The sequence below is a fragment of the Myotis daubentonii genome, chromosome 6 (genome assembly GCF_963259705.1).
Source record: "Myotis daubentonii chromosome 6, mMyoDau2.1, whole genome shotgun sequence".
Lineage (NCBI taxonomy): Eukaryota > Metazoa > Chordata > Mammalia > Chiroptera > Vespertilionidae > Myotis > Myotis daubentonii.
The window spans coordinates 102,040,280-102,066,731 of record NC_081845.1 but is presented as its reverse complement, the minus strand read 5'-3'; the positions used below and the strand labels follow the sequence as shown (position 1 = coordinate 102,066,731).

At 56.9% G+C, this 26,452-nt stretch overlaps 5 protein-coding genes across 5 annotated transcripts; all 5 read left to right on the top strand.

The window, feature by feature from the left end:
- Positions 1 to 815: 815 nt before the first annotated feature.
- Positions 816 to 1,808, top strand: LOC132237661 (aly/REF export factor 2-like). The gene is made up of 2 exons (XM_059702280.1): positions 816 to 879; positions 1,078 to 1,808. The coding sequence occupies exons 1-2, from the start codon at positions 816 to 818 to the stop codon at positions 1,806 to 1,808; spliced, it is 795 nt and encodes a 264-aa protein (XP_059558263.1).
- Positions 1,809 to 6,155: 4,347 nt separating this feature from the next.
- Positions 6,156 to 7,148, top strand: LOC132237660 (THO complex subunit 4-like). Its single transcript, XM_059702279.1, has 2 exons — positions 6,156 to 6,255; positions 6,418 to 7,148. Exons 1-2 carry the CDS (start codon positions 6,156 to 6,158, stop codon positions 7,146 to 7,148), a joined length of 831 nt encoding a protein of 276 aa, XP_059558262.1.
- A 4,329-nt stretch (positions 7,149 to 11,477) lies between these two features.
- Positions 11,478 to 12,470, top strand: LOC132237659 (THO complex subunit 4-like). The gene is made up of 2 exons (XM_059702278.1): positions 11,478 to 11,577; positions 11,740 to 12,470. The coding sequence occupies exons 1-2, from the start codon at positions 11,478 to 11,480 to the stop codon at positions 12,468 to 12,470; spliced, it is 831 nt and encodes a 276-aa protein (XP_059558261.1).
- A 4,354-nt stretch (positions 12,471 to 16,824) lies between these two features.
- LOC132237658 (THO complex subunit 4-like) lies at positions 16,825 to 17,817 on the top strand. The gene is made up of 2 exons (XM_059702277.1): positions 16,825 to 16,924; positions 17,087 to 17,817. The coding sequence occupies exons 1-2, from the start codon at positions 16,825 to 16,827 to the stop codon at positions 17,815 to 17,817; spliced, it is 831 nt and encodes a 276-aa protein (XP_059558260.1).
- Positions 17,818 to 22,156: 4,339 nt separating this feature from the next.
- On the top strand, positions 22,157 to 23,149 carry LOC132237657 (THO complex subunit 4-like). The gene is made up of 2 exons (XM_059702276.1): positions 22,157 to 22,256; positions 22,419 to 23,149. Exons 1-2 carry the CDS (start codon positions 22,157 to 22,159, stop codon positions 23,147 to 23,149), a joined length of 831 nt encoding a protein of 276 aa, XP_059558259.1.
- The last annotated feature ends 3,303 nt before the right edge of the window (positions 23,150 to 26,452 follow it).

Below are 26,452 nucleotides of genomic sequence, written 5' to 3'. Positions count from 1 at the left end.
TTTGACTGCTGGTGGCCTCTGGCGTCCTGGGCTCAGAGCTAAGTAACGAAAGCATACACATTTTATTCACATCCACCTCAGCCTCTGCCTCCCATGACCTCCAAGGGCCGCTACGTCCGGTGGGTTTGCGTCTCCGGTCTCCCCCTCCCCCATCCCGCACACCCCCCCTCCCACTCCCCCTCCCCCCCCATGCAAATGGGACGGATGTTTTCAAGGGTCCATTGCCGAGAGATAGAATCAATTGCAATGAATGAAGAGAAATGAGCACAGAAATAAAAAAAAATAATAATAATAACATAAAGTAAAATAAAACCCGCCAACACTCTTCACGGGTCCCGGGTCGGAGGAGCCTGCCCAAGAGGCGCCCGCCGGTCAAGCACCCCAGGCATAGCAGCCACTTTCAGGAGAACCTTTCCTTGAGATGCGCCACCTGCCCCACCCTAAGGTTGGGGTCTCCCAAACGGTGACGCTTCATTCCTGGGAGCGGCTGATTGGTGGGCCTCTCTGGCTCCTCCCACCCACCACCGCTCTGGGACTATATAAGAAGGGGCGGCAGCACCTGGCAGGGTCTATGGTTCACAGACCTTCTCAGCCCTGAAGAAGGCGCGTCTGAACTCTGTTGTCTCCGTCTGAACAGCTGTCTGCGTGTCATTTCTGCTTCCGCGAGGAGTCCGTCCACACCTTTGGGAATCCCAGGGCCTGGACCCCAACATCTGGGGCCCGCTCAGGAACAGCTCCGGCGCCCGCGCGCGCTGCAAGGGAAGGGCCGGCGTGCTTCCCGCACGGGCTCGATCTGAGGCCGATTCCGGCCCGCCATGGCCGACAAAGTCAACATGTCTCTGGACGACATCATTGGGCCGAACCGGAGCCAGCGGGGCGGCAGCGGCGGGGCTAGGGACCGAAGCCAGGACCGAGGCCGGGACCGAGGCTGGGACCGAGGCCGGGACCGAGGCCGGGACCGAGGCTGGGACCGAGGCCGGGACCGAGGCCGGGACCGAGGCTGGGACCGAGGCCGGGACCGAGGCCGGGCCGGCTCCCAGGGAGGCCGCAATGGCGGAGCGCAAACCACCGCTCCAGTGAGCCGGGGCGGCGGGCCGTTCCGGAACCGGGCGGCCCTCGACCGAGGCAGGAACCGGCCGGCGCCCTACAGCAGGCCGCTGAGACAGCTTCCCGACGAGTGGCAACACGACCGCTGCCGCAGGGGCTTGGGCAGGGGCGCCGGCCCGGTGACCGGGGGGAAGCTGCTTCTGTCCAACCTGGCCTTCGGAGTGTCCGACGAGGACGTCCAGCAGCTGTTTGCGGAGTTCGGGCCTCTGAAGAAGGCCGGGGTCCACTACGACCGCTCCGGCCGCAGCCTGGGAACAGGCCACGTGCACTTTGCGCGGAAGGCAGACGCCCTCGAAGCCATGAGACAGTACCACGGCGCCCCTTTGGATGGCCGTCCCCTCAACATCCAGCTCGTCACCTCACAGATACACACGCAGCGCAGCCCGGTACAGAGTGTCAACAGGGGCGGGGTGACTCCACACCGAGGATCTGGAGGCTTGGGCGGAGGCAGCCGGGCTACAGGCCGGGGCACCGGACGCAATTCACAGCAACAGATCTCTGCGGAGGAGTTGGACGCTCAGCTGGACGCTTACAACTCCATGAGGAGCACCAAAAGGTTGGACGCCCAGGTGAACACTGGCGGCGCGCTGAGGGGCACCAAAAAGTGGGACTCCCAGAAGGACGCTTACAACCCGATGGGGGGCACCGAGGAGTTGGACGCCCAGCTGGACGCTTCCGACGCCATGATGGACACCAGCTAAAGCACCACCCAGCCAGTGCGTGCGTGCTGGAGCTAGGCCTGGAAACCGTCTCGCGGTGCTTCCCGAGGGCGGGCTGGCGGGGACCTGTGGCCAATTGGGGAGTTGTTTCTTCTGTTTTCAAATAGGATTGGAAACTCATGCAAAGTTTTCTCTTTAACGTTTATTTTATTAAAATAAAATTCCGAAAAACACCTGTGCTGTACCTAGTCATTTTGGGGATCAATTCTACTGGTAGCTATTGTGGAGGAGCTGGCGTTTTCACCTTGGCCATAATAAACAGAAATGGGTCTATTCAAAACCAACCAACCAACCAACCAACCAACCAACCAACCAACCAACAAACCAAACAAACAAAAAAACAAACAAAGAAACTACTTCCCTCAACAACAACAAAAATCATAAATACAAAACAAAACAAAAAAAAAAAAAAAAAAAAAACCTCCAAAAACAAAATACCTCCAAACAAAACAAAACAAAACAAAAAAAAAACTTCAAAAAAAAAAAAAAAAAGGAAAACAAACAAACAAAAAAACCTCCATAGAAAACACGCTGATGCAGCCTTTCAACGTTCTGACGCTTCGGCAAGCCCAGATGGCCAGGCCCGAACCTGGTCTCTGGGCGGGGGCCTGGCCATTCATCCACAGAGGGAGGGGGATGGGGGGTGGGGGTGGGGGAGGGGCGGTCGACCAGATGGCCTGGACCTGACACAGTCTTTGGCTGTGGATAACAGAGATTGGGTTGACTGGGGCCTGGGCCAAAGAGCTGGTCCCGCCCTCGGCTGGCCGAGAAGCGCCAAAGCAAGCCACCCTCCTGCAGCCGGAGCCAGGTGCCTGGACTTGACCGGAGCGGGGAAGGACGAGCAGGGGGCACGCTGTCTGCAAGAAGGCAGGGGCCGAAGGGTGGTCATGGATGCCGACCGACCATTCAGATCCAGAAGTGTCCGTGCGTGACTGCGGTTTTACACACACAGACGCACACGCGCACACGCACACGCACACGCAGAAGCACACCCACACCCACACCCACACCCACACACCTCCCCCCACTCCCGCCTGCACCCGCACCCGCACCAACAACACAAAGGTATTCATCCACCTTTGTGTAGTAAAAAGTATACTTGTGCAATGTTTTGTACTCGTATTATTCTGTGCTACGAAAACGGGGAAGTTAAAACGCGGGATTTGGGGCGGCCGGTAAAAGAGAGGGTAAAAGAGAGGGATTGACCTTTGCCCTTTCAAAATGGCGGCTGACTGGTTTGGCTCCGTGGACAGAGCATCGGCGTGCGGACTAAAGGGTCCCAGGTCCGATTCCAGCCGAGGGCATATACCTCGCTTGTGGGCACATGCCCAGCAGGAGGTCTGCAGGAGGCAGCTGATTGAGGTTTCTCCATCTTTGAGGTTTCTAATTCTCTATCCCCCTTCCTTCCACACGGTAAGAAGATCATTAGATAGATATTTAAAAGCAAAATGGCGGCTGCCAAGTCACCGGAGCCCAAATGGCGGGAAGTATGCCAGGGTCCCCCACATCACGGGACAGTGCATGAACACCAAGTTAGAGATCCACCTCATGCGCCGCATCCACCCGCCAGACGGCGAGATCTTCCGCAACTTCAAAGAGCTCTCCCCTGTGGTCCAGGAGACTGGCAAGCAGGTGATCCGGGAGCAGCAGCCGCGGCCGCAGCCGCAGCAAGAACACGGGACTGAGGAAAGCCAGGGCTATGGCTGGCGGAGCCCTGCCCAGCCCAGCGTCGGGGAGTCCAGGGCTGCAGCTTCGGAGGAGCAGCCCGTTCCGTTTCTTCTGGCTGTGGACGTGGGCTCGAGAGACCAGAATTACCCCCAGAGCCAGCAGGATGTGTTCCTATGTCCTGGAAACCGTTAGTGTGCACTTACCTACCTTCGTCTCCGCCAGGCGCCGCCCTGGGGTCTTCATCCTGTTCGATGAGAACCACTTCGGGTTCCTCTGGCTGTCGGCAAAACACTTCATCCTGTTTGGCAGAGTCCAGAACACCTTCCAGAATGGGGAGGCACCATCCCTGCAGGCCTTCCTGGGGATGCCCTGGAACATTCAGTCCGGGCCCCCTGGAAGGAGCAGCTTGCATGCACTTTGAAGACTGGATCTTCTGACTGGGTTTAAAAAACAAAACAAAACAAACAAACAAACAAACAGGCAAAAACCCTCCTCTTAAAATTAAAAACACACACACACACAACTTCTTAAAAGAAAAACAAAAAACAGCCCTGCCCACACACACACACACACACACACACACACACACACAGGCTTGCACGCGCGGGAGCGCGAAATAAAATAATAATAATAATAATAATAATAATAATAATAATAATAATAAAAATAAAAAATAAGCCCTCCTTAGTAATGACATTAATCCAGCCTTTCAATGCTTTCAACCCTTCGGCAAGCCCATGCGGCCCGGCCCGTACTTGGTCTCTGGACAGGGGCCTGAGCATTCATCCAGAGAGGGAGCTGGACCCGAGGGCCCAGCCCAGCCCAAGCATGGCATAAGAGCCCGTCCCGCCCTCTGCTGGTCGAGTAGCGCTAATGCAAGTCACCCTCCCGCAGCCACCTCTGGGGAAGGCAGAAACAGGTGCCGGGACTTGACCTGAGGGGGGAAGGACAAGCCAGCAGGGGGCGCGCCGCCTACGAGAAGGCAGGGGCTGAAGGGTGCTCATGGATGCCGACGGACCATTCACATCAAGGAGCGTCTGTGCGTGACTGGGTGTTTACGTCCGCAGTCACGCACAGACAAGCACTCGCCGCACTCAGACCCTGCTCCGAAGGGCCCCACAGACACAGGGACGAGTCATGCCCTCCCTCGGTAGGGCTAAGCTGTTTGACTGCAGACAGATGGCATTCTCTCCCTAGGCCCCCACTCTGCACCCTGTTCAGAAGGGTACCCTCGCCCTGGCCCTCAGCTTCTTCAACTCCAGCTTCCCGTCTTCCTGAGAACTGACCCGTTTATGCAAATCAATTTCACCTGACTCAGCCTCAGTGTCCTCTTCCAGAGATGGGTTCATGTCGCCTGCAAGGTGTCCCTGCTCCCACCACACTGGAAGCCCTCAAGGTGCCATTGGCACCTGGGCCCGCCCAAGGGAGGGGCCAAACCCTAAGCTGCTTTTCTGTAGGGAGATGCCTCCAGGGATATGCCTCTAGGGGCGTGGGGGTGTAGTGTGGGGAGTGGGGGGGGGTGTGTGTGTCTGGAACATTTCACAGAAATGCAGTAAACACCAACACGAACACACACACACACACACACACACACACACACACACACACACAAAACTGTGGTACATCTACCCAGTGGAAGACTACACTGCGGTAATAAAGTGGGAAGAAGAAGGAATTCTTGCCAGCATGGATGGAACTGGAGAGCATTATGCTAAGTGAAATTCGCCAGTCAGAGAAAATTGAATACCACATGATCTCACTCATTTGTGGAATACAGAGAACAACATAGACTGACGAACAGGGACAGATCCATACACATCTATACCCCCGCTCTCTGACGGGGCTGTTTGACTGCTGGTGGCCTCTGGCGTCCTGGGCTCAGAGCTAAGTAACGAAAGCATACACATTTTATTCACATCCACCTCAGCCTCTGCCTCCCATGACCTCCAAGGGCCGCTACGTCCGGTGGGTTTGCGTCTCCGGTCTCCCCCTCCCCCATCCCGCACACCCCCCCTCCCACTCCCCCTCCCCCCCCATGCAAATGGGACGGATGTTTTCAAGGGTCCATTGCCGAGAGATAGAATCAATTGCAATGAATGAAGAGAAATGAGCACAGAAATAAAAAAAAATAATAATAATAACATAAAGTAAAATAAAACCCGCCAACACTCTTCACGGGTCCCGGGTCGGAGGAGCCTGCCCAAGAGGCGCCCGCCGGTCAAGCACCCCAGGCATAGCAGCCACTTTCAGGAGAACCTTTCCTTGAGATGCGCCACCTGCCCCACCCTAAGGTTGGGGTCTCCCAAACGGTGACGCTTCATTCCTGGGAGCGGCTGATTGGTGGGCCTCTCTGGCTCCTCCCACCCACCACCGCTCTGGGACTATATAAGAAGGGGCGGCAGCACCTGGCAGGGTCTATGGTTCACAGACCTTCTCAGCCCTGAAGAAGGCGCGTCTGAACTCTGTTGTCTCCGTCTGAACAGCTGTCTGCGTGTCATTTCTGCTTCCGCGAGGAGTCCGTCCACACCTTTGGGAATCCCAGGGCCTGGACCCCAACATCTGGGGCCCGCTCAGGAACAGCTCCGGCGCCCGCGCGCGCTGCAAGGGAAGGGCCGGCGTGCTTCCCGCACGGGCTCGATCTGAGGCCGATTCCGGCCCGCCATGGCCGACAAAGTCAACATGTCTCTGGACGACATCATTGGGCCGAACCGGAGCCAGCGGGGCGGCAGCGGCGGGGCTAGGGACCGAAGCCAGGACCGAGGCCGGGACCGAGGCTGGGACCGAGGCCGGGACCGAGGCCGGGACCGAGGCTGGGACCGAGGCCGGGACCGAGGCCGGGACCGAGGCCGGGACCGAGGCCGGGACCGAGGCCGGGCCGGCTCCCAGGGAGGCCGCAATGGCGGAGCGCAAACCACCGCTCCAGTGAGCCGGGGCGGCGGGCCGTTCCGGAACCGGGCGGCCCTCGACCGAGGCAGGAACCGGCCGGCGCCCTACAGCAGGCCGCTGAGACAGCTTCCCGACGAGTGGCAACACGACCGCTGCCGCAGGGGCTTGGGCAGGGGCGCCGGCCCGGTGACCGGGGGGAAGCTGCTTCTGTCCAACCTGGCCTTCGGAGTGTCCGACGAGGACGTCCAGCAGCTGTTTGCGGAGTTCGGGCCTCTGAAGAAGGCCGGGGTCCACTACGACCGCTCCGGCCGCAGCCTGGGAACAGGCCACGTGCACTTTGCGCGGAAGGCAGACGCCCTCGAAGCCATGAGACAGTACCACGGCGCCCCTTTGGATGGCCGTCCCCTCAACATCCAGCTCGTCACCTCACAGATACACACGCAGCGCAGCCCGGTACAGAGTGTCAACAGGGGCGGGGTGACTCCACACCGAGGATCTGGAGGCTTGGGCGGAGGCAGCCGGGCTACAGGCCGGGGCACCGGACGCAATTCACAGCAACAGATCTCTGCGGAGGAGTTGGACGCTCAGCTGGACGCTTACAACTCCATGAGGAGCACCAAAAGGTTGGACGCCCAGGTGAACACTGGCGGCGCGCTGAGGGGCACCAAAAAGTGGGACTCCCAGAAGGACGCTTACAACCCGATGGGGGGCACCGAGGAGTTGGACGCCCAGCTGGACGCTTCCGACGCCATGATGGACACCAGCTAAAGCACCACCCAGCCAGTGCGTGCGTGCTGGAGCTAGGCCTGGAAACCGTCTCGCGGTGCTTCCCGAGGGCGGGCTGGCGGGGACCTGTGGCCAATTGGGGAGTTGTTTCTTCTGTTTTCAAATAGGATTGGAAACTCATGCAAAGTTTTCTCTTTAACGTTTATTTTATTAAAATAAAATTCCGAAAAACACCTGTGCTGTACCTAGTCATTTTGGGGATCAATTCTACTGGTAGCTATTGTGGAGGAGCTGGCGTTTTCACCTTGGCCATAATAAACAGAAATGGGTCTATTCAAAACCAACCAACCAACCAACCAACCAACCAACCAACCAACAAACCAAACAAACAAAAAAACAAACAAAGAAACTACTTCCCTCAACAACAACAAAAATCATAAATACAAAACAAAACAAACAAAAAAAAAAAAAAAAAACCTCCAAAAACAAAATACCTCCAAACAAAACAAAACAAAACAAAAAAAAAACTTCAAAAAAAAAAAAAAAAGGAAAACAAACAAACAAAAAAACCTCCATAGAAAACACGCTGATGCAGCCTTTCAACGTTCTGACGCTTCGGCAAGCCCAGATGGCCAGGCCCGAACCTGGTCTCTGGGCGGGGGCCTGGCCATTCATCCACAGAGGGAGGGGGATGGGGGGTGGGGGTGGGGGAGGGGCGGTCGACCAGATGGCCTGGACCTGACACAGTCTTTGGCTGTGGATAACAGAGATTGGGTTGACTGGGGCCTGGGCCAAAGAGCTGGTCCCGCCCTCGGCTGGCCGAGAAGCGCCAAAGCAAGCCACCCTCCTGCAGCCGGAGCCAGGTGCCTGGACTTGACCGGAGCGGGGAAGGACGAGCAGGGGGCACGCTGTCTGCAAGAAGGCAGGGGCCGAAGGGTGGTCATGGATGCCGACCGACCATTCAGATCCAGAAGTGTCCGTGCGTGACTGCGGTTTTACACACACAGACGCACACGCGCACACGCACACGCACACGCAGAAGCACACCCACACCCACACCCACACCCACACACCTCCCCCCACTCCCGCCTGCACCCGCACCCGCACCAACAACACAAAGGTATTCATCCACCTTTGTGTAGTAAAAAGTATACTTGTGCAATGTTTTGTACTCGTATTATTCTGTGCTACGAAAACGGGGAAGTTAAAACGGGGGATTTGGGGCGGCCGGTAAAAGAGAGGGTAAAAGAGAGGGATTGACCTTTGCCCTTTCAAAATGGCGGCTGACTGGTTTGGCTCCGTGGACAGAGCATCGGCGTGCGGACTAAAGGGTCCCAGGTCCGATTCCAGCCGAGGGCATATACCTCGCTTGTGGGCACATGCCCAGCAGGAGGTCTGCAGGAGGCAGCTGATTGAGGTTTCTCCATCTTTGAGGTTTCTAATTCTCTATCCCCCTTCCTTCCACACGGTAAGAAGATCATTAGATAGATATTTAAAAGCAAAATGGCGGCTGCCAAGTCACCGGAGCCCAAATGGCGGGAAGTATGCCAGGGTCCCCCACATCACGGGACAGTGCATGAACACCAAGTTAGAGATCCACCTCATGCGCCGCATCCACCCGCCAGACGGCGAGATCTTCCGCAACTTCAAAGAGCTCTCCCCTGTGGTCCAGGAGACTGGCAAGCAGGTGATCCGGGAGCAGCAGCCGCGGCCGCAGCCGCAGCAAGAACACGGGACTGAGGAAAGCCAGGGCTATGGCTGGCGGAGCCCTGCCCAGCCCAGCGTCGGGGAGTCCAGGGCTGCAGCTTCGGAGGAGCAGCCCGTTCCGTTTCTTCTGGCTGTGGACGTGGGCTCGAGAGACCAGAATTACCCCCAGAGCCAGCAGGATGTGTTCCTATGTCCTGGAAACCGTTAGTGTGCACTTACCTACCTTCGTCTCCGCCAGGCGCCGCCCTGGGGTCTTCATCCTGTTCGATGAGAACCACTTCGGGTTCCTCTGGCTGTCGGCAAAACACTTCATCCTGTTTGGCAGAGTCCAGAACACCTTCCAGAATGGGGAGGCACCATCCCTGCAGGCCTTCCTGGGGATGCCCTGGAACATTCAGTCCGGGCCCCCTGGAAGGAGCAGCTTGCATGCACTTTGAAGACTGGATCTTCTGACTGGGTTTAAAAAACAAAACAAAACAAACAAACAAACAAACAGGCAAAAACCCTCCTCTTAAAATTAAAAACACACACACACACAACTTCTTAAAAGAAAAACAAAAAACAGCCCTGCCCACACACACACACACACACACACACACACACACACACACACACACACAGGCTTGCACGCGCGGGAGCGCGAAATAAAATAATAATAATAATAATAATAATAATAAAAATAAAAAATAAGCCCTCCTTAGTAATGACATTAATCCAGCCTTTCAATGCTTTCAACCCTTCGGCAAGCCCATGCGGCCCGGCCCGTACTTGGTCTCTGGACAGGGGCCTGAGCATTCATCCAGAGAGGGAGCTGGACCCGAGGGCCCAGCCCAAGCATGGCATAAGAGCCCGTCCCGCCCTCTGCTGGTCGAGTAGCGCTAATGCAAGTCACCCTCCCGCAGCCACCTCTGGGGAAGGCAGAAACAGGTGCCGGGACTTGACCTGAGGGGGGAAGGACAAGCCAGCAGGGGGCGCGCCGCCTACGAGAAGGCAGGGGCTGAAGGGTGCTCATGGATGCCGACGGACCATTCACATCAAGGAGCGTCTGTGCGTGACTGGGTGTTTACGTCCGCAGTCACGCACAGACAAGCACTCGCCGCACTCAGACCCTGCTCCGAAGGGCCCCACAGACACAGGGACGAGTCATGCCCTCCCTCGGTAGGGCTAAGCTGTTTGACTGCAGACAGATGGCATTCTCTCCCTAGGCCCCCACTCTGCACCCTGTTCAGAAGGGTACCCTCGCCCTGGCCCTCAGCTTCTTCAACTCCAGCTTCCCGTCTTCCTGAGAACTGACCCGTTTATGCAAATCAATTTCACCTGACTCAGCCTCAGTGTCCTCTTCCAGAGATGGGTTCATGTCGCCTGCAAGGTGTCCCTGCTCCCACCACACTGGAAGCCCTCAAGGTGCCATTGGCACCTGGGCCCGCCCAAGGGAGGGGCCAAACCCTAAGCTGCTTTTCTGTAGGGAGATGCCTCCAGGGATATGCCTCTAGGGGCGTGGGGGTGTAGTGTGGGGAGTGGGGGGGGGGTGTGTGTGTCTGGAACATTTCACAGAAATGCAGTAAACACCAACACGAACACACACACACACACACACACACACACACACACACAAAACTGTGGTACATCTACCCAGTGGAAGACTACACTGCGGTAATAAAGTGGGAAGAAGAAGGAATTCTTGCCAGCATGGATGGAACTGGAGAGCATTATGCTAAGTGAAATTCGCCAGTCAGAGAAAATTGAATACCACATGATCTCACTCATTTGTGGAATACAGAGAACAACATAGACTGACAAACAGGGACAGATCCATACACATCTATACCCCCGCTCTCTGACGGGGCTGTTTGACTGCTGGTGGCCTCTGGCGTCCTGGGCTCAGAGCTAAGTAACGAAAGCATACACATTTTATTCACATCCACCTCAGCCTCTGCCTCCCATGACCTCCAAGGGCCGCTACGTCCGGTGGGTTTGCGTCTCCGGTCTCCCCCTCCCCCATCCCGCACACCCCCCCTCCCACTCCCCCTCCCCCCCCATGCAAATGGGACGGATGTTTTCAAGGGTCCATTGCCGAGAGATAGAATCAATTGCAATGAATGAAGAGAAATGAGCACAGAAATAAAAAAAAATAATAATAATAACATAAAGTAAAATAAAACCCGCCAACACTCTTCACGGGTCCCGGGTCGGAGGAGCCTGCCCAAGAGGCGCCCGCCGGTCAAGCACCCCAGGCATAGCAGCCACTTTCAGGAGAACCTTTCCTTGAGATGCGCCACCTGCCCCACCCTAAGGTTGGGGTCTCCCAAACGGTGACGCTTCATTCCTGGGAGCGGCTGATTGGTGGGCCTCTCTGGCTCCTCCCACCCACCACCGCTCTGGGACTATATAAGAAGGGGCGGCAGCACCTGGCAGGGTCTATGGTTCACAGACCTTCTCAGCCCTGAAGAAGGCGCGTCTGAACTCTGTTGTCTCCGTCTGAACAGCTGTCTGCGTGTCATTTCTGCTTCCGCGAGGAGTCCGTCCACACCTTTGGGAATCCCAGGGCCTGGACCCCAACATCTGGGGCCCGCTCAGGAACAGCTCCGGCGCCCGCGCGCGCTGCAAGGGAAGGGCCGGCGTGCTTCCCGCACGGGCTCGATCTGAGGCCGATTCCGGCCCGCCATGGCCGACAAAGTCAACATGTCTCTGGACGACATCATTGGGCCGAACCGGAGCCAGCGGGGCGGCAGCGGCGGGGCTAGGGACCGAAGCCAGGACCGAGGCCGGGACCGAGGCTGGGACCGAGGCCGGGACCGAGGCCGGGACCGAGGCTGGGACCGAGGCCGGGACCGAGGCCGGGACCGAGGCTGGGACCGAGGCCGGGACCGAGGCCGGGCCGGCTCCCAGGGAGGCCGCAATGGCGGAGCGCAAACCACCGCTCCAGTGAGCCGGGGCGGCGGGCCGTTCCGGAACCGGGCGGCCCTCGACCGAGGCAGGAACCGGCCGGCGCCCTACAGCAGGCCGCTGAGACAGCTTCCCGACGAGTGGCAACACGACCGCTGCCGCAGGGGCTTGGGCAGGGGCGCCGGCCCGGTGACCGGGGGGAAGCTGCTTCTGTCCAACCTGGCCTTCGGAGTGTCCGACGAGGACGTCCAGCAGCTGTTTGCGGAGTTCGGGCCTCTGAAGAAGGCCGGGGTCCACTACGACCGCTCCGGCCGCAGCCTGGGAACAGGCCACGTGCACTTTGCGCGGAAGGCAGACGCCCTCGAAGCCATGAGACAGTACCACGGCGCCCCTTTGGATGGCCGTCCCCTCAACATCCAGCTCGTCACCTCACAGATACACACGCAGCGCAGCCCGGTACAGAGTGTCAACAGGGGCGGGGTGACTCCACACCGAGGATCTGGAGGCTTGGGCGGAGGCAGCCGGGCTACAGGCCGGGGCACCGGACGCAATTCACAGCAACAGATCTCTGCGGAGGAGTTGGACGCTCAGCTGGACGCTTACAACTCCATGAGGAGCACCAAAAGGTTGGACGCCCAGGTGAACACTGGCGGCGCGCTGAGGGGCACCAAAAAGTGGGACTCCCAGAAGGACGCTTACAACCCGATGGGGGGCACCGAGGAGTTGGACGCCCAGCTGGACGCTTCCGACGCCATGATGGACACCAGCTAAAGCACCACCCAGCCAGTGCGTGCGTGCTGGAGCTAGGCCTGGAAACCGTCTCGCGGTGCTTCCCGAGGGCGGGCTGGCGGGGACCTGTGGCCAATTGGGGAGTTGTTTCTTCTGTTTTCAAATAGGATTGGAAACTCATGCAAAGTTTTCTCTTTAACGTTTATTTTATTAAAATAAAATTCCGAAAAACACCTGTGCTGTACCTAGTCATTTTGGGGATCAATTCTACTGGTAGCTATTGTGGAGGAGCTGGCGTTTTCACCTTGGCCATAATAAACAGAAATGGGTCTATTCAAAACCAACCAACCAACCAACCAACCAACCAACCAACCAACAAACCAAACAAACAAAAAAACAAACAAAGAAACTACTTCCCTCAACAACAACAAAAATCATAAATACAAAACAAAACAAAAAAAAAAAAAAAAAAACCTCCAAAAACAAAATACCTCCAAACAAAACAAAACAAAACAAAAAAAAAACTTCAAAAAAAAAAAAAAAACTTCAAAAAAAAAAAAAAAAAAGGAAAACAAACAAACAAAAAAACCTCCATAGAAAACACGCTGATGCAGCCTTTCAACGTTCTGACGCTTCGGCAAGCCCAGATGGCCAGGCCCGAACCTGGTCTCTGGGCGGGGGCCTGGCCATTCATCCACAGAGGGAGGGGGATGGGGGGTGGGGGTGGGGGAGGGGCGGTCGACCAGATGGCCTGGACCTGACACAGTCTTTGGCTGTGGATAACAGAGATTGGGTTGACTGGGGCCTGGGCCAAAGAGCTGGTCCCGCCCTCGGCTGGCCGAGAAGCGCCAAAGCAAGCCACCCTCCTGCAGCCGGAGCCAGGTGCCTGGACTTGACCGGAGCGGGGAAGGACGAGCAGGGGGCACGCTGTCTGCAAGAAGGCAGGGGCCGAAGGGTGGTCATGGATGCCGACCGACCATTCAGATCCAGAAGTGTCCGTGCGTGACTGCGGTTTTACACACACAGACGCACACGCGCACACGCACACGCACACGCAGAAGCACACCCACACCCACACCCACACCCACACCCACACACCTCCCCCCACTCCCGCCTGCACCCGCACCCGCACCAACAACACAAAGGTATTCATCCACCTTTGTGTAGTAAAAAGTATACTTGTGCAATGTTTTGTACTCGTATTATTCTGTGCTACGAAAACGGGGAAGTTAAAACGGGGGATTTGGGGCGGCCGGTAAAAGAGAGGGTAAAAGAGAGGGATTGACCTTTGCCCTTTCAAAATGGCGGCTGACTGGTTTGGCTCCGTGGACAGAGCATCGGCGTGCGGACTAAAGGGTCCCAGGTCCGATTCCAGCCGAGGGCATATACCTCGCTTGTGGGCACATGCCCAGCAGGAGGTCTGCAGGAGGCAGCTGATTGAGGTTTCTCCATCTTTGAGGTTTCTAATTCTCTATCCCCCTTCCTTCCACACGGTAAGAAGATCATTAGATAGATATTTAAAAGCAAAATGGCGGCTGCCAAGTCACCGGAGCCCAAATGGCGGGAAGTATGCCAGGGTCCCCCACATCACGGGACAGTGCATGAACACCAAGTTAGAGATCCACCTCATGCGCCGCATCCACCCGCCAGACGGCGAGATCTTCCGCAACTTCAAAGAGCTCTCCCCTGTGGTCCAGGAGACTGGCAAGCAGGTGATCCGGGAGCAGCAGCCGCGGCCGCAGCCGCAGCAAGAACACGGGACTGAGGAAAGCCAGGGCTATGGCTGGCGGAGCCCTGCCCAGCCCAGCGTCGGGGAGTCCAGGGCTGCAGCTTCGGAGGAGCAGCCCGTTCCGTTTCTTCTGGCTGTGGACGTGGGCTCGAGAGACCAGAATTACCCCCAGAGCCAGCAGGATGTGTTCCTATGTCCTGGAAACCGTTAGTGTGCACTTACCTACCTTCGTCTCCGCCAGGCGCCGCCCTGGGGTCTTCATCCTGTTCGATGAGAACCACTTCGGGTTCCTCTGGCTGTCGGCAAAACACTTCATCCTGTTTGGCAGAGTCCAGAACACCTTCCAGAATGGGGAGGCACCATCCCTGCAGGCCTTCCTGGGGATGCCCTGGAACATTCAGTCCGGGCCCCCTGGAAGGAGCAGCTTGCATGCACTTTGAAGACTGGATCTTCTGACTGGGTTTAAAAAACAAAACAAAACAAACAAACAAACAAACAGGCAAAAACCCTCCTCTTAAAATTAAAAACACACACACACACAACTTCTTAAAAGAAAAACAAAAAACAGCCCTGCCCACACACACACACACACACACACACACACACACACACACACACACAGGCTTGCACGCGCGGGAGCGCGAAATAAAATAATAATAATAATAATAATAATAATAATAAAAATAAAAAATAAGCCCTCCTTAGTAATGACATTAATCCAGCCTTTCAATGCTTTCAACCCTTCGGCAAGCCCATGCGGCCCGGCCCGTACTTGGTCTCTGGACAGGGGCCTGAGCATTCATCCAGAGAGGGAGCTGGACCCGAGGGCCCAGCCCAAGCATGGCATAAGAGCCCGTCCCGCCCTCTGCTGGTCGAGTAGCGCTAATGCAAGTCACCCTCCCGCAGCCACCTCTGGGGAAGGCAGAAACAGGTGCCGGGACTTGACCTGAGGGGGGAAGGACAAGCCAGCAGGGGGCGCGCCGCCTACGAGAAGGCAGGGGCTGAAGGGTGCTCATGGATGCCGACGGACCATTCACATCAAGGAGCGTCTGTGCGTGACTGGGTGTTTACGTCCGCAGTCACGCACAGACAAGCACTCGCCGCACTCAGACCCTGCTCCGAAGGGCCCCACAGACACAGGGACGAGTCATGCCCTCCCTCGGTAGGGCTAAGCTGTTTGACTGCAGACAGATGGCATTCTCTCCCTAGGCCCCCACTCTGCACCCTGTTCAGAAGGGTACCCTCGCCCTGGCCCTCAGCTTCTTCAACTCCAGCTTCCCGTCTTCCTGAGAACTGACCCGTTTATGCAAATCAATTTCACCTGACTCAGCCTCAGTGTCCTCTTCCAGAGATGGGTTCATGTCGCCTGCAAGGTGTCCCTGCTCCCACCACACTGGAAGCCCTCAAGGTGCCATTGGCACCTGGGCCCGCCCAAGGGAGGGGCCAAACCCTAAGCTGCTTTTCTGTAGGGAGATGCCTCCAGGGATATGCCTCTAGGGGCGTGGGGGTGTAGTGTGGGGAGTGGGGGGGGGTGTGTGTGTCTGGAACATTTCACAGAAATGCAGTAAACACCAACACGAACACACACACACACACACACACACACACACACACACAAAACTGTGGTACATCTACCCAGTGGAAGACTACACTGCGGTAATAAAGTGGGAAGAAGAAGGAATTCTTGCCAGCATGGATGGAACTGGAGAGCATTATGCTAAGTGAAATTCGCCAGTCAGAGAAAATTGAATACCACATGATCTCACTCATTTGTGGAATACAGAGAACAACATAGACTGACAAACAGGGACAGATCCATACACATCTATACCCCCGCTCTCTGACGGGGCTGTTTGACTGCTGGTGGCCTCTGGCGTCCTGGGCTCAGAGCTAAGTAACGAAAGCATACACATTTTATTCACATCCACCTCAGCCTCTGCCTCCCATGACCTCCAAGGGCCGCTACGTCCGGTGGGTTTGCGTCTCCGGTCTCCCCCTCCCCCATCCCGCACACCCCCCCTCCCACTCCCCCTCCCCCCCCATGCAAATGGGACGGATGTTTTCAAGGGTCCATTGCCGAGAGATAGAATCAATTGCAATGAATGAAGAGAAATGAGCACAGAAATAAAAAAAAATAATAATAATAACATAAAGTAAAATAAAACCCGCCAACACTCTTCACGGGTCCCGGGTCGGAGGAGCCTGCCCAAGAGGCGCCCGCCGGTCAAGCACCCCAGGCATAGCAGCCACTTTCAGGAGAACCTTTCCTTGAGATGCGCCACCTGCCCCACCCTAAGGTTGGGGTCTCCCAAACGGTGACGCTTCATTCCTGGGAGCGGCTGATTGGTGGGCCTCTCTGGCTCCTCCCACCCACCACCGCTCTGGGACTATATAAGAAGGGGCGGCAGCACCTGGCAGGGTCTATGGTTCACAGACCTTCTCAGCCCTGAAGAAGGCGCGTCTGAACTCTGTTGTCTCCGTCTGAACAGCTGTCTGCGTGTCATTTCTGCTTCCGCGAGGAGTCCGTCCACACCTTTGGGAATCCCAGGGCCTGGACCCCAACATCTGGGGCCCGCTCAGGAACAGCTCCGGCGCCCGCGCGCGCTGCAAGGGAAGGGCCGGCGTGCTTCCCGCACGGGCTCGATCTGAGGCCGATTCCGGCCCGCCATGGCCGACAAAGTCAACATGTCTCTGGACGACATCATTGGGCCGAACCGGAGCCAGCGGGGCGGCAGCGGCGGGGCTAGGGACCGAAGCCAGGACCGAGGCCGGGACCGAGGCTGGGACCGAGGCCGGGACCGAGGCCGGGACCGAGGCTGGGACCGAGGCCGGGACCGAGGCCGGGACCGAGGCTGGGACCGAGGCCGGGACCGAGGCCGGGCCGGCTCCCAGGGAGGCCGCAATGGCGGAGCGCAAACCACCGCTCCAGTGAGCCGGGGCGGCGGGCCGTTCCGGAACCGGGCGGCCCTCGACCGAGGCAGGAACCGGCCGGCGCCCTACAGCAGGCCGCTGAGACAGCTTCCCGACGAGTGGCAACACGACCGCTGCCGCAGGGGCTTGGGCAGGGGCGCCGGCCCGGTGACCGGGGGGAAGCTGCTTCTGTCCAACCTGGCCTTCGGAGTGTCCGACGAGGACGTCCAGCAGCTGTTTGCGGAGTTCGGGCCTCTGAAGAAGGCCGGGGTCCACTACGACCGCTCCGGCCGCAGCCTGGGAACAGGCCACGTGCACTTTGCGCGGAAGGCAGACGCCCTCGAAGCCATGAGACAGTACCACGGCGCCCCTTTGGATGGCCGTCCCCTCAACATCCAGCTCGTCACCTCACAGATACACACGCAGCGCAGCCCGGTACAGAGTGTCAACAGGGGCGGGGTGACTCCACACCGAGGATCTGGAGGCTTGGGCGGAGGCAGCCGGGCTACAGGCCGGGGCACCGGACGCAATTCACAGCAACAGATCTCTGCGGAGGAGTTGGACGCTCAGCTGGACGCTTACAACTCCATGAGGAGCACCAAAAGGTTGGACGCCCAGGTGAACACTGGCGGCGCGCTGAGGGGCACCAAAAAGTGGGACTCCCAGAAGGACGCTTACAACCCGATGGGGGGCACCGAGGAGTTGGACGCCCAGCTGGACGCTTCCGACGCCATGATGGACACCAGCTAAAGCACCACCCAGCCAGTGCGTGCGTGCTGGAGCTAGGCCTGGAAACCGTCTCGCGGTGCTTCCCGAGGGCGGGCTGGCGGGGACCTGTGGCCAATTGGGGAGTTGTTTCTTCTGTTTTCAAATAGGATTGGAAACTCATGCAAAGTTTTCTCTTTAACGTTTATTTTATTAAAATAAAATTCCGAAAAACACCTGTGCTGTACCTAGTCATTTTGGGGATCAATTCTACTGGTAGCTATTGTGGAGGAGCTGGCGTTTTCACCTTGGCCATAATAAACAGAAATGGGTCTATTCAAAACCAACCAACCAACCAACCAACCAACCAACCAACCAACCAACAAACCAAACAAACAAAAAAACAAACAAAGAAACTACTTCCCTCAACAACAACAAAAATCATAAATACAAAACAAAACAAAAAAAAAAAAAAAAAAAAAACCTCCAAAAACAAAATACCTCCAAACAAAACAAAACAAAACAAAAAAAAAACTTCAAAAAAAAAAAAAAAAGGAAAACAAACAAACAAAAAAACCTCCATAGAAAACACGCTGATGCAGCCTTTCAACGTTCTGACGCTTCGGCAAGCCCAGATGGCCAGGCCCGAACCTGGTCTCTGGGCGGGGGCCTGGCCATTCATCCACAGAGGGAGGGGGATGGGGGGTGGGGGTGGGGGAGGGGCGGTCGACCAGATGGCCTGGACCTGACACAGTCTTTGGCTGTGGATAACAGAGATTGGGTTGACTGGGGCCTGGGCCAAAGAGCTGGTCCCGCCCTCGGCTGGCCGAGAAGCGCCAAAGCAAGCCACCCTCCTGCAGCCGGAGCCAGGTGCCTGGACTTGACCGGAGCGGGGAAGGACGAGCAGGGGGCACGCTGTCTGCAAGAAGGCAGGGGCCGAAGGGTGGTCATGGATGCCGACCGACCATTCAGATCCAGAAGTGTCCGTGCGTGACTGCGGTTTTACACACACAGACGCACACGCGCACACGCACACGCACACGCAGAAGCACACCCACACCCACACCCACACCCACACACCTCCCCCCACTCCCGCCTGCACCCGCACCCGCACCAACAACACAAAGGTATTCATCCACCTTTGTGTAGTAAAAAGTATACTTGTGCAATGTTTTGTACTCGTATTATTCTGTGCTACGAAAACGGGGAAGTTAAAACGCGGGATTTGGGGCGGCCGGTAAAAGAGAGGGTAAAAGAGAGGGATTGACCTTTGCCCTTTCAAAATGGCGGCTGACTGGTTTGGCTCCGTGGACAGAGCATCGGCGTGCGGACTAAAGGGTCCCAGGTCCGATTCCAGCCGAGGGCATATACCTCGCTTGTGGGCACATGCCCAGCAGGAGGTCTGCAGGAGGCAGCTGATTGAGGTTTCTCCATCTTTGAGGTTTCTAATTCTCTATCCCCCTTCCTTCCACACGGTAAGAAGATCATTAGATAGATATTTAAAAGCAAAATGGCGGCTGCCAAGTCACCGGAGCCCAAATGGCGGGAAGTATGCCAGGGTCCCCCACATCACGGGACAGTGCATGAACACCAAGTTAGAGATCCACCTCATGCGCCGCATCCACCCGCCAGACGGCGAGATCTTCCGCAACTTCAAAGAGCTCTCCCCTGTGGTCCAGGAGACTGGCAAGCAGGTGATCCGGGAGCAGCAGCCGCGGCCGCAGCCGCAGCAAGAACACGGGACTGAGGAAAGCCAGGGCTATGGCTGGCGGAGCCCTGCCCAGCCCAGCGTCGGGGAGTCCAGGGCTGCAGCTTCGGAGGAGCAGCCCGTTCCGTTTCTTCTGGCTGTGGACGTGGGCTCGAGAGACCAGAATTACCCCCAGAGCCAGCAGGATGTGTTCCTATGTCCTGGAAACCGTTAGTGTGCACTTACCTACCTTCGTCTCCGCCAGGCGCCGCCCTGGGGTCTTCATCCTGTTCGATGAGAACCACTTCGGGTTCCTCTGGCTGTCGGCAAAACACTTCATCCTGTTTGGCAGAGTCCAGAACACCTTCCAGAATGGGGAGGCACCATCCCTGCAGGCCTTCCTGGGGATGCCCTGGAACATTCAGTCCGGGCCCCCTGGAAGGAGCAGCTTGCATGCACTTTGAAGACTGGATCTTCTGACTGGGTTTAAAAAACAAAACAAAACAAACAAACAAACAAACAGGCAAAAACCCTCCTCTTAAAATTAAAAACACACACACACACAACTTCTTAAAAGAAAAACAAAAAACAGCCCTGCCCACACACACACACACACACACACACACACACACACACACACACACAGGCTTGCACGCGCGGGAGCGCGAAATAAAATAATAATAATAATAATAATAATAATAATAAAAATAAAAAATAAGCCCTCCTTAGTAATGACATTAATCCAGCCTTTCAATGCTTTCAACCCTTCGGCAAGCCCATGCGGCCCGGCCCGTACTTGGTCTCTGGACAGGGGCCTGAGCATTCATCCAGAGAGGGAGCTGGACCCGAGGGCCCAGCCCAAGCATGGCATAAGAGCCCGTCCCGCCCTCTGCTGGTCGAGTAGCGCTAATGCAAGTCACCCTCCCGCAGCCACCTCTGGGGAAGGCAGAAACAGGTGCCGGGACTTGACCTGAGGGGGGAAGGACAAGCCAGCAGGGGGCGCGCCGCCTACGAGAAGGCAGGGGCTGAAGGGTGCTCATGGATGCCGACGGACCATTCACATCAAGGAGCGTCTGTGCGTGACTGGGTGTTTACGTCCGCAGTCACGCACAGACAAGCACTCGCCGCACTCAGACCCTGCTCCGAAGGGCCCCACAGACACAGGGACGAGTCATGCCCTCCCTCGGTAGGGCTAAGCTGTTTGACTGCAGACAGATGGCATTCTCTCCCTAGGCCCCCACTCTGCACCCTGTTCAGAAGGGTACCCTCGCCCTGGCCCTCAGCTTCTTCAACTCCAGCTTCCCGTCTTCCTGAGAACTGACCCGTTTATGCAAATCAATTTCACCTGACTCAGCCTCAGTGTCCTCTTCCAGAGATGGGTTCATGTCGCCTGCAAGGTGTCCCTGCTCCCACCACACTGGAAGCCCTCAAGGTGCCATTGGCACCTGGGCCCGCCCAAGGGAGGGGCCAAACCCTAAGCTGCTTTTCTGTAGGGAGATGCCTCCAGGGATATGCCTCTAGGGGCGTGGGGGTGTAGTGTGGGGAGTGGGGGGGGGTGTGTGTGTCTGGAACATTTCACAGAAATGCAGTAAACACCAACACGAACACACACACACACACACACACACACACACACACACACACACAAAACTGTGGTACATCTACCCAGTGGAAGACTACACTGCGGTAATAAAGTGGGAAGAAGAAGGAATTCTTGCCAGCATGGATGGAACTGGAGAGCATTATGCTAAGTGAAATTCGCCAGTCAGAGAAAATTGAATACCACATGATCTCACTCATTTGTGGAATACAGAGAACAACATAGACTGACGAACAGGGACAGATCCATACACATCTATACCCCCGCTCTCTGACGGGGCTGTTTGACTGCTGGTGGCCTCTGGCGTCCTGGGCTCAGAGCTAAGTAACGAAAGCATACACATTTTATTCACATCCACCTCAGCCTCTGCCTCCCATGACCTCCAAGGGCCGCTACGTCCGGTGGGTTTGCGTCTCCGGTCTCCCCCTCCCCCATCCCGCACACCCCCCCTCCCACTCCCCCTCCCCCCCCATGCAAATGGGACGGATGTTTTCAAGGGTCCATTGCCGAGAGATAGAATCAATTGCAATGAATGAAGAGAAATGAGCACAGAAATAAAAAAAAATAATAATAATAACATAAAGTAAAATAAAACCCGCCAACACTCTTCACGGGTCCCGGGTCGGAGGAGCCTGCCCAAGAGGCGCCCGCCGGTCAAGCACCCCAGGCATAGCAGCCACTTTCAGGAGAACCTTTCCTTGAGATGCGCCACCTGCCCCACCCTAAGGTTGGGGTCTCCCAAACGGTGACGCTTCATTCCTGGGAGCGGCTGATTGGTGGGCCTCTCTGGCTCCTCCCACCCACCACCGCTCTGGGACTATATAAGAAGGGGCGGCAGCACCTGGCAGGGTCTATGGTTCACAGACCTTCTCAGCCCTGAAGAAGGCGCGTCTGAACTCTGTTGTCTCCGTCTGAACAGCTGTCTGCGTGTCATTTCTGCTTCCGCGAGGAGTCCGTCCACACCTTTGGGAATCCCAGGGCCTGGACCCCAACATCTGGGGCCCGCTCAGGAACAGCTCCGGCGCCCGCGCGCGCTGCAAGGGAAGGGCCGGCGTGCTTCCCGCACGGGCTCGATCTGAGGCCGATTCCGGCCCGCCATGGCCGACAAAGTCAACATGTCTCTGGACGACATCATTGGGCCGAACCGGAGCCAGCGGGGCGGCAGCGGCGGGGCTAGGGACCGAAGCCAGGACCGAGGCCGGGACCGAGGCTGGGACCGAGGCCGGGACCGAGGCCGGGACCGAGGCTGGGACCGAGGCCGGGACCGAGGCCGGGACCGAGGCCGGGACCGAGGCCGGGACCGAGGCCGGGCCGGCTCCCAGGGAGGCCGCAATGGCGGAGCGCAAACCACCGCTCCAGTGAGCCGGGGCGGCGGGCCGTTCCGGAACCGGGCGGCCCTCGACCGAGGCAGGAACCGGCCGGCGCCCTACAGCAGGCCGCTGAGACAGCTTCCCGACGAGTGGCAACACGACCGCTGCCGCAGGGGCTTGGGCAGGGGCGCCGGCCCGGTGACCGGGGGGAAGCTGCTTCTGTCCAACCTGGCCTTCGGAGTGTCCGACGAGGACGTCCAGCAGCTGTTTGCGGAGTTCGGGCCTCTGAAGAAGGCCGGGGTCCACTACGACCGCTCCGGCCGCAGCCTGGGAACAGGCCACGTGCACTTTGCGCGGAAGGCAGACGCCCTCGAAGCCATGAGACAGTACCACGGCGCCCCTTTGGATGGCCGTCCCCTCAACATCCAGCTCGTCACCTCACAGATACACACGCAGCGCAGCCCGGTACAGAGTGTCAACAGGGGCGGGGTGACTCCACACCGAGGATCTGGAGGCTTGGGCGGAGGCAGCCGGGCTACAGGCCGGGGCACCGGACGCAATTCACAGCAACAGATCTCTGCGGAGGAGTTGGACGCTCAGCTGGACGCTTACAACTCCATGAGGAGCACCAAAAGGTTGGACGCCCAGGTGAACACTGGCGGCGCGCTGAGGGGCACCAAAAAGTGGGACTCCCAGAAGGACGCTTACAACCCGATGGGGGGCACCGAGGAGTTGGACGCCCAGCTGGACGCTTCCGACGCCATGATGGACACCAGCTAAAGCACCACCCAGCCAGTGCGTGCGTGCTGGAGCTAGGCCTGGAAACCGTCTCGCGGTGCTTCCCGAGGGCGGGCTGGCGGGGACCTGTGGCCAATTGGGGAGTTGTTTCTTCTGTTTTCAAATAGGATTGGAAACTCATGCAAAGTTTTCTCTTTAACGTTTATTTTATTAAAATAAAATTCCGAAAAACACCTGTGCTGTACCTAGTCATTTTGGGGATCAATTCTACTGGTAGCTATTGTGGAGGAGCTGGCGTTTTCACCTTGGCCATAATAAACAGAAATGGGTCTATTCAAAACCAACCAACCAACCAACCAACCAACCAACCAACCAACAAACCAAACAAACAAAAAAACAAACAAAGAAACTACTTCCCTCAACAACAACAAAAATCATAAATACAAAACAAAACAAACAAAAAAAAAAAAAAAAAACCTCCAAAAACAAAATACCTCCAAACAAAACAAAACAAAACAAAAAAAAAACTTCAAAAAAAAAAAAAAAAGGAAAACAAACAAACAAAAAAACCTCCATAGAAAACACGCTGATGCAGCCTTTCAACGTTCTGACGCTTCGGCAAGCCCAGATGGCCAGGCCCGAACCTGGTCTCTGGGCGGGGGCCTGGCCATTCATCCACAGAGGGAGGGGGATGGGGGGTGGGGGTGGGGGAGGGGCGGTCGACCAGATGGCCTGGACCTGACACAGTCTTTGGCTGTGGATAACAGAGATTGGGTTGACTGGGGCCTGGGCCAAAGAGCTGGTCCCGCCCTCGGCTGGCCGAGAAGCGCCAAAGCAAGCCACCCTCCTGCAGCCGGAGCCAGGTGCCTGGACTTGACCGGAGCGGGGAAGGACGAGCAGGGGGCACGCTGTCTGCAAGAAGGCAGGGGCCGAAGGGTGGTCATGGATGCCGACCGACCATTCAGATCCAGAAGTGTCCGTGCGTGACTGCGGTTTTACACACACAGACGCACACGCGCACACGCACACGCACACGCAGAAGCACACCCACACCCACACCCACACCCACACACCTCCCCCCACTCCCGCCTGCACCCGCACCCGCACCAACAACACAAAGGTATTCATCCACCTTTGTGTAGTAAAAAGTATACTTGTGCAATGTTTTGTACTCGTATTATTCTGTGCTACGAAAACGGGGAAGTTAAAACGGGGGATTTGGGGCGGCCGGTAAAAGAGAGGGTAAAAGAGAGGGATTGACCTTTGCCCTTTCAAAATGGCGGCTGACTGGTTTGGCTCCGTGGACAGAGCATCGGCGTGCGGACTAAAGGGTCCCAGGTCCGATTCCAGCCGAGGGCATATACCTCGCTTGTGGGCACATGCCCAGCAGGAGGTCTGCAGGAGGCAGCTGATTGAGGTTTCTCCATCTTTGAGGTTTCTAATTCTCTATCCCCCTTCCTTCCACACGGTAAGAAGATCATTAGATAGATATTTAAAAGCAAAATGGCGGCTGCCAAGTCACCGGAGCCCAAATGGCGGGAAGTATGCCAGGGTCCCCCACATCACGGGACAGTGCATGAACACCAAGTTAGAGATCCACCTCATGCGCCGCATCCACCCGCCAGACGGCGAGATCTTCCGCAACTTCAAAGAGCTCTCCCCTGTGGTCCAGGAGACTGGCAAGCAGGTGATCCGGGAGCAGCAGCCGCGGCCGCAGCCGCAGCAAGAACACGGGACTGAGGAAAGCCAGGGCTATGGCTGGCGGAGCCCTGCCCAGCCCAGCGTCGGGGAGTCCAGGGCTGCAGCTTCGGAGGAGCAGCCCGTTCCGTTTCTTCTGGCTGTGGACGTGGGCTCGAGAGACCAGAATTACCCCCAGAGCCAGCAGGATGTGTTCCTATGTCCTGGAAACCGTTAGTGTGCACTTACCTACCTTCGTCTCCGCCAGGCGCCGCCCTGGGGTCTTCATCCTGTTCGATGAGAACCACTTCGGGTTCCTCTGGCTGTCGGCAAAACACTTCATCCTGTTTGGCAGAGTCCAGAACACCTTCCAGAATGGGGAGGCACCATCCCTGCAGGCCTTCCTGGGGATGCCCTGGAACATTCAGTCCGGGCCCCCTGGAAGGAGCAGCTTGCATGCACTTTGAAGACTGGATCTTCTGACTGGGTTTAAAAAACAAAACAAAACAAACAAACAAACAAACAGGCAAAAACCCTCCTCTTAAAATTAAAAACACACACACACACAACTTCTTAAAAGAAAAACAAAAAACAGCCCTGCCCACACACACACACACACACACACACACACACACACACACACACACACAGGCTTGCACGCGCGGGAGCGCGAAATAAAATAATAATAATAATAATAATAATAATAATAATAAAAATAAAAAATAAGCCCTCCTTAGTAATGACATTAATCCAGCCTTTCAATGCTTTCAACCCTTCGGCAAGCCCATGCGGCCCGGCCCGTACTTGGTCTCTGGACAGGGGCCTGAGCATTCATCCAGAGAGGGAGCTGGACCCGAGGGCCCAGCCCAAGCATGGCATAAGAGCCCGTCCCGCCCTCTGCTGGTCGAGTAGCGCTAATGCAAGTCACCCTCCCGCAGCCACCTCTGGGGAAGGCAGAAACAGGTGCCGGGACTTGACCTGAGGGGGGAAGGACAAGCCAGCAGGGGGCGCGCCGCCTACGAGAAGGCAGGGGCTGAAGGGTGCTCATGGATGCCGACGGACCATTCACATCAAGGAGCGTCTGTGCGTGACTGGGTGTTTACGTCCGCAGTCACGCACAGACAAGCACTCGCCGCACTCAGACCCTGCTCCGAAGGGCCCCACAGACACAGGGACGAGTCATGCCCTCCCTCGGTAGGGCTAAGCTGTTTGACTGCAGACAGATGGCATTCTCTCCCTAGGCCCCCACTCTGCACCCTGTTCAGAAGGGTACCCTCGCCCTGGCCCTCAGCTTCTTCAACTCCAGCTTCCCGTCTTCCTGAGAACTGACCCGTTTATGCAAATCAATTTCACCTGACTCAGCCTCAGTGTCCTCTTCCAGAGATGGGTTCATGTCGCCTGCAAGGTGTCCCTGCTCCCACCACACTGGAAGCCCTCAAGGTGCCATTGGCACCTGGGCCCGCCCAAGGGAGGGGCCAAACCCTAAGCTGCTTTTCTGTAGGGAGATGCCTCCAGGGATATGCCTCTAGGGGCGTGGGGGTGTAGTGTGGGGAGTGGGGGGGGGTGTGTGTGTCTGGAACATTTCACAGAAATGCAGTAAACACCAACACGAACACACACACACACACACACACACACACACACACACACACAAAACTGTGGTACATC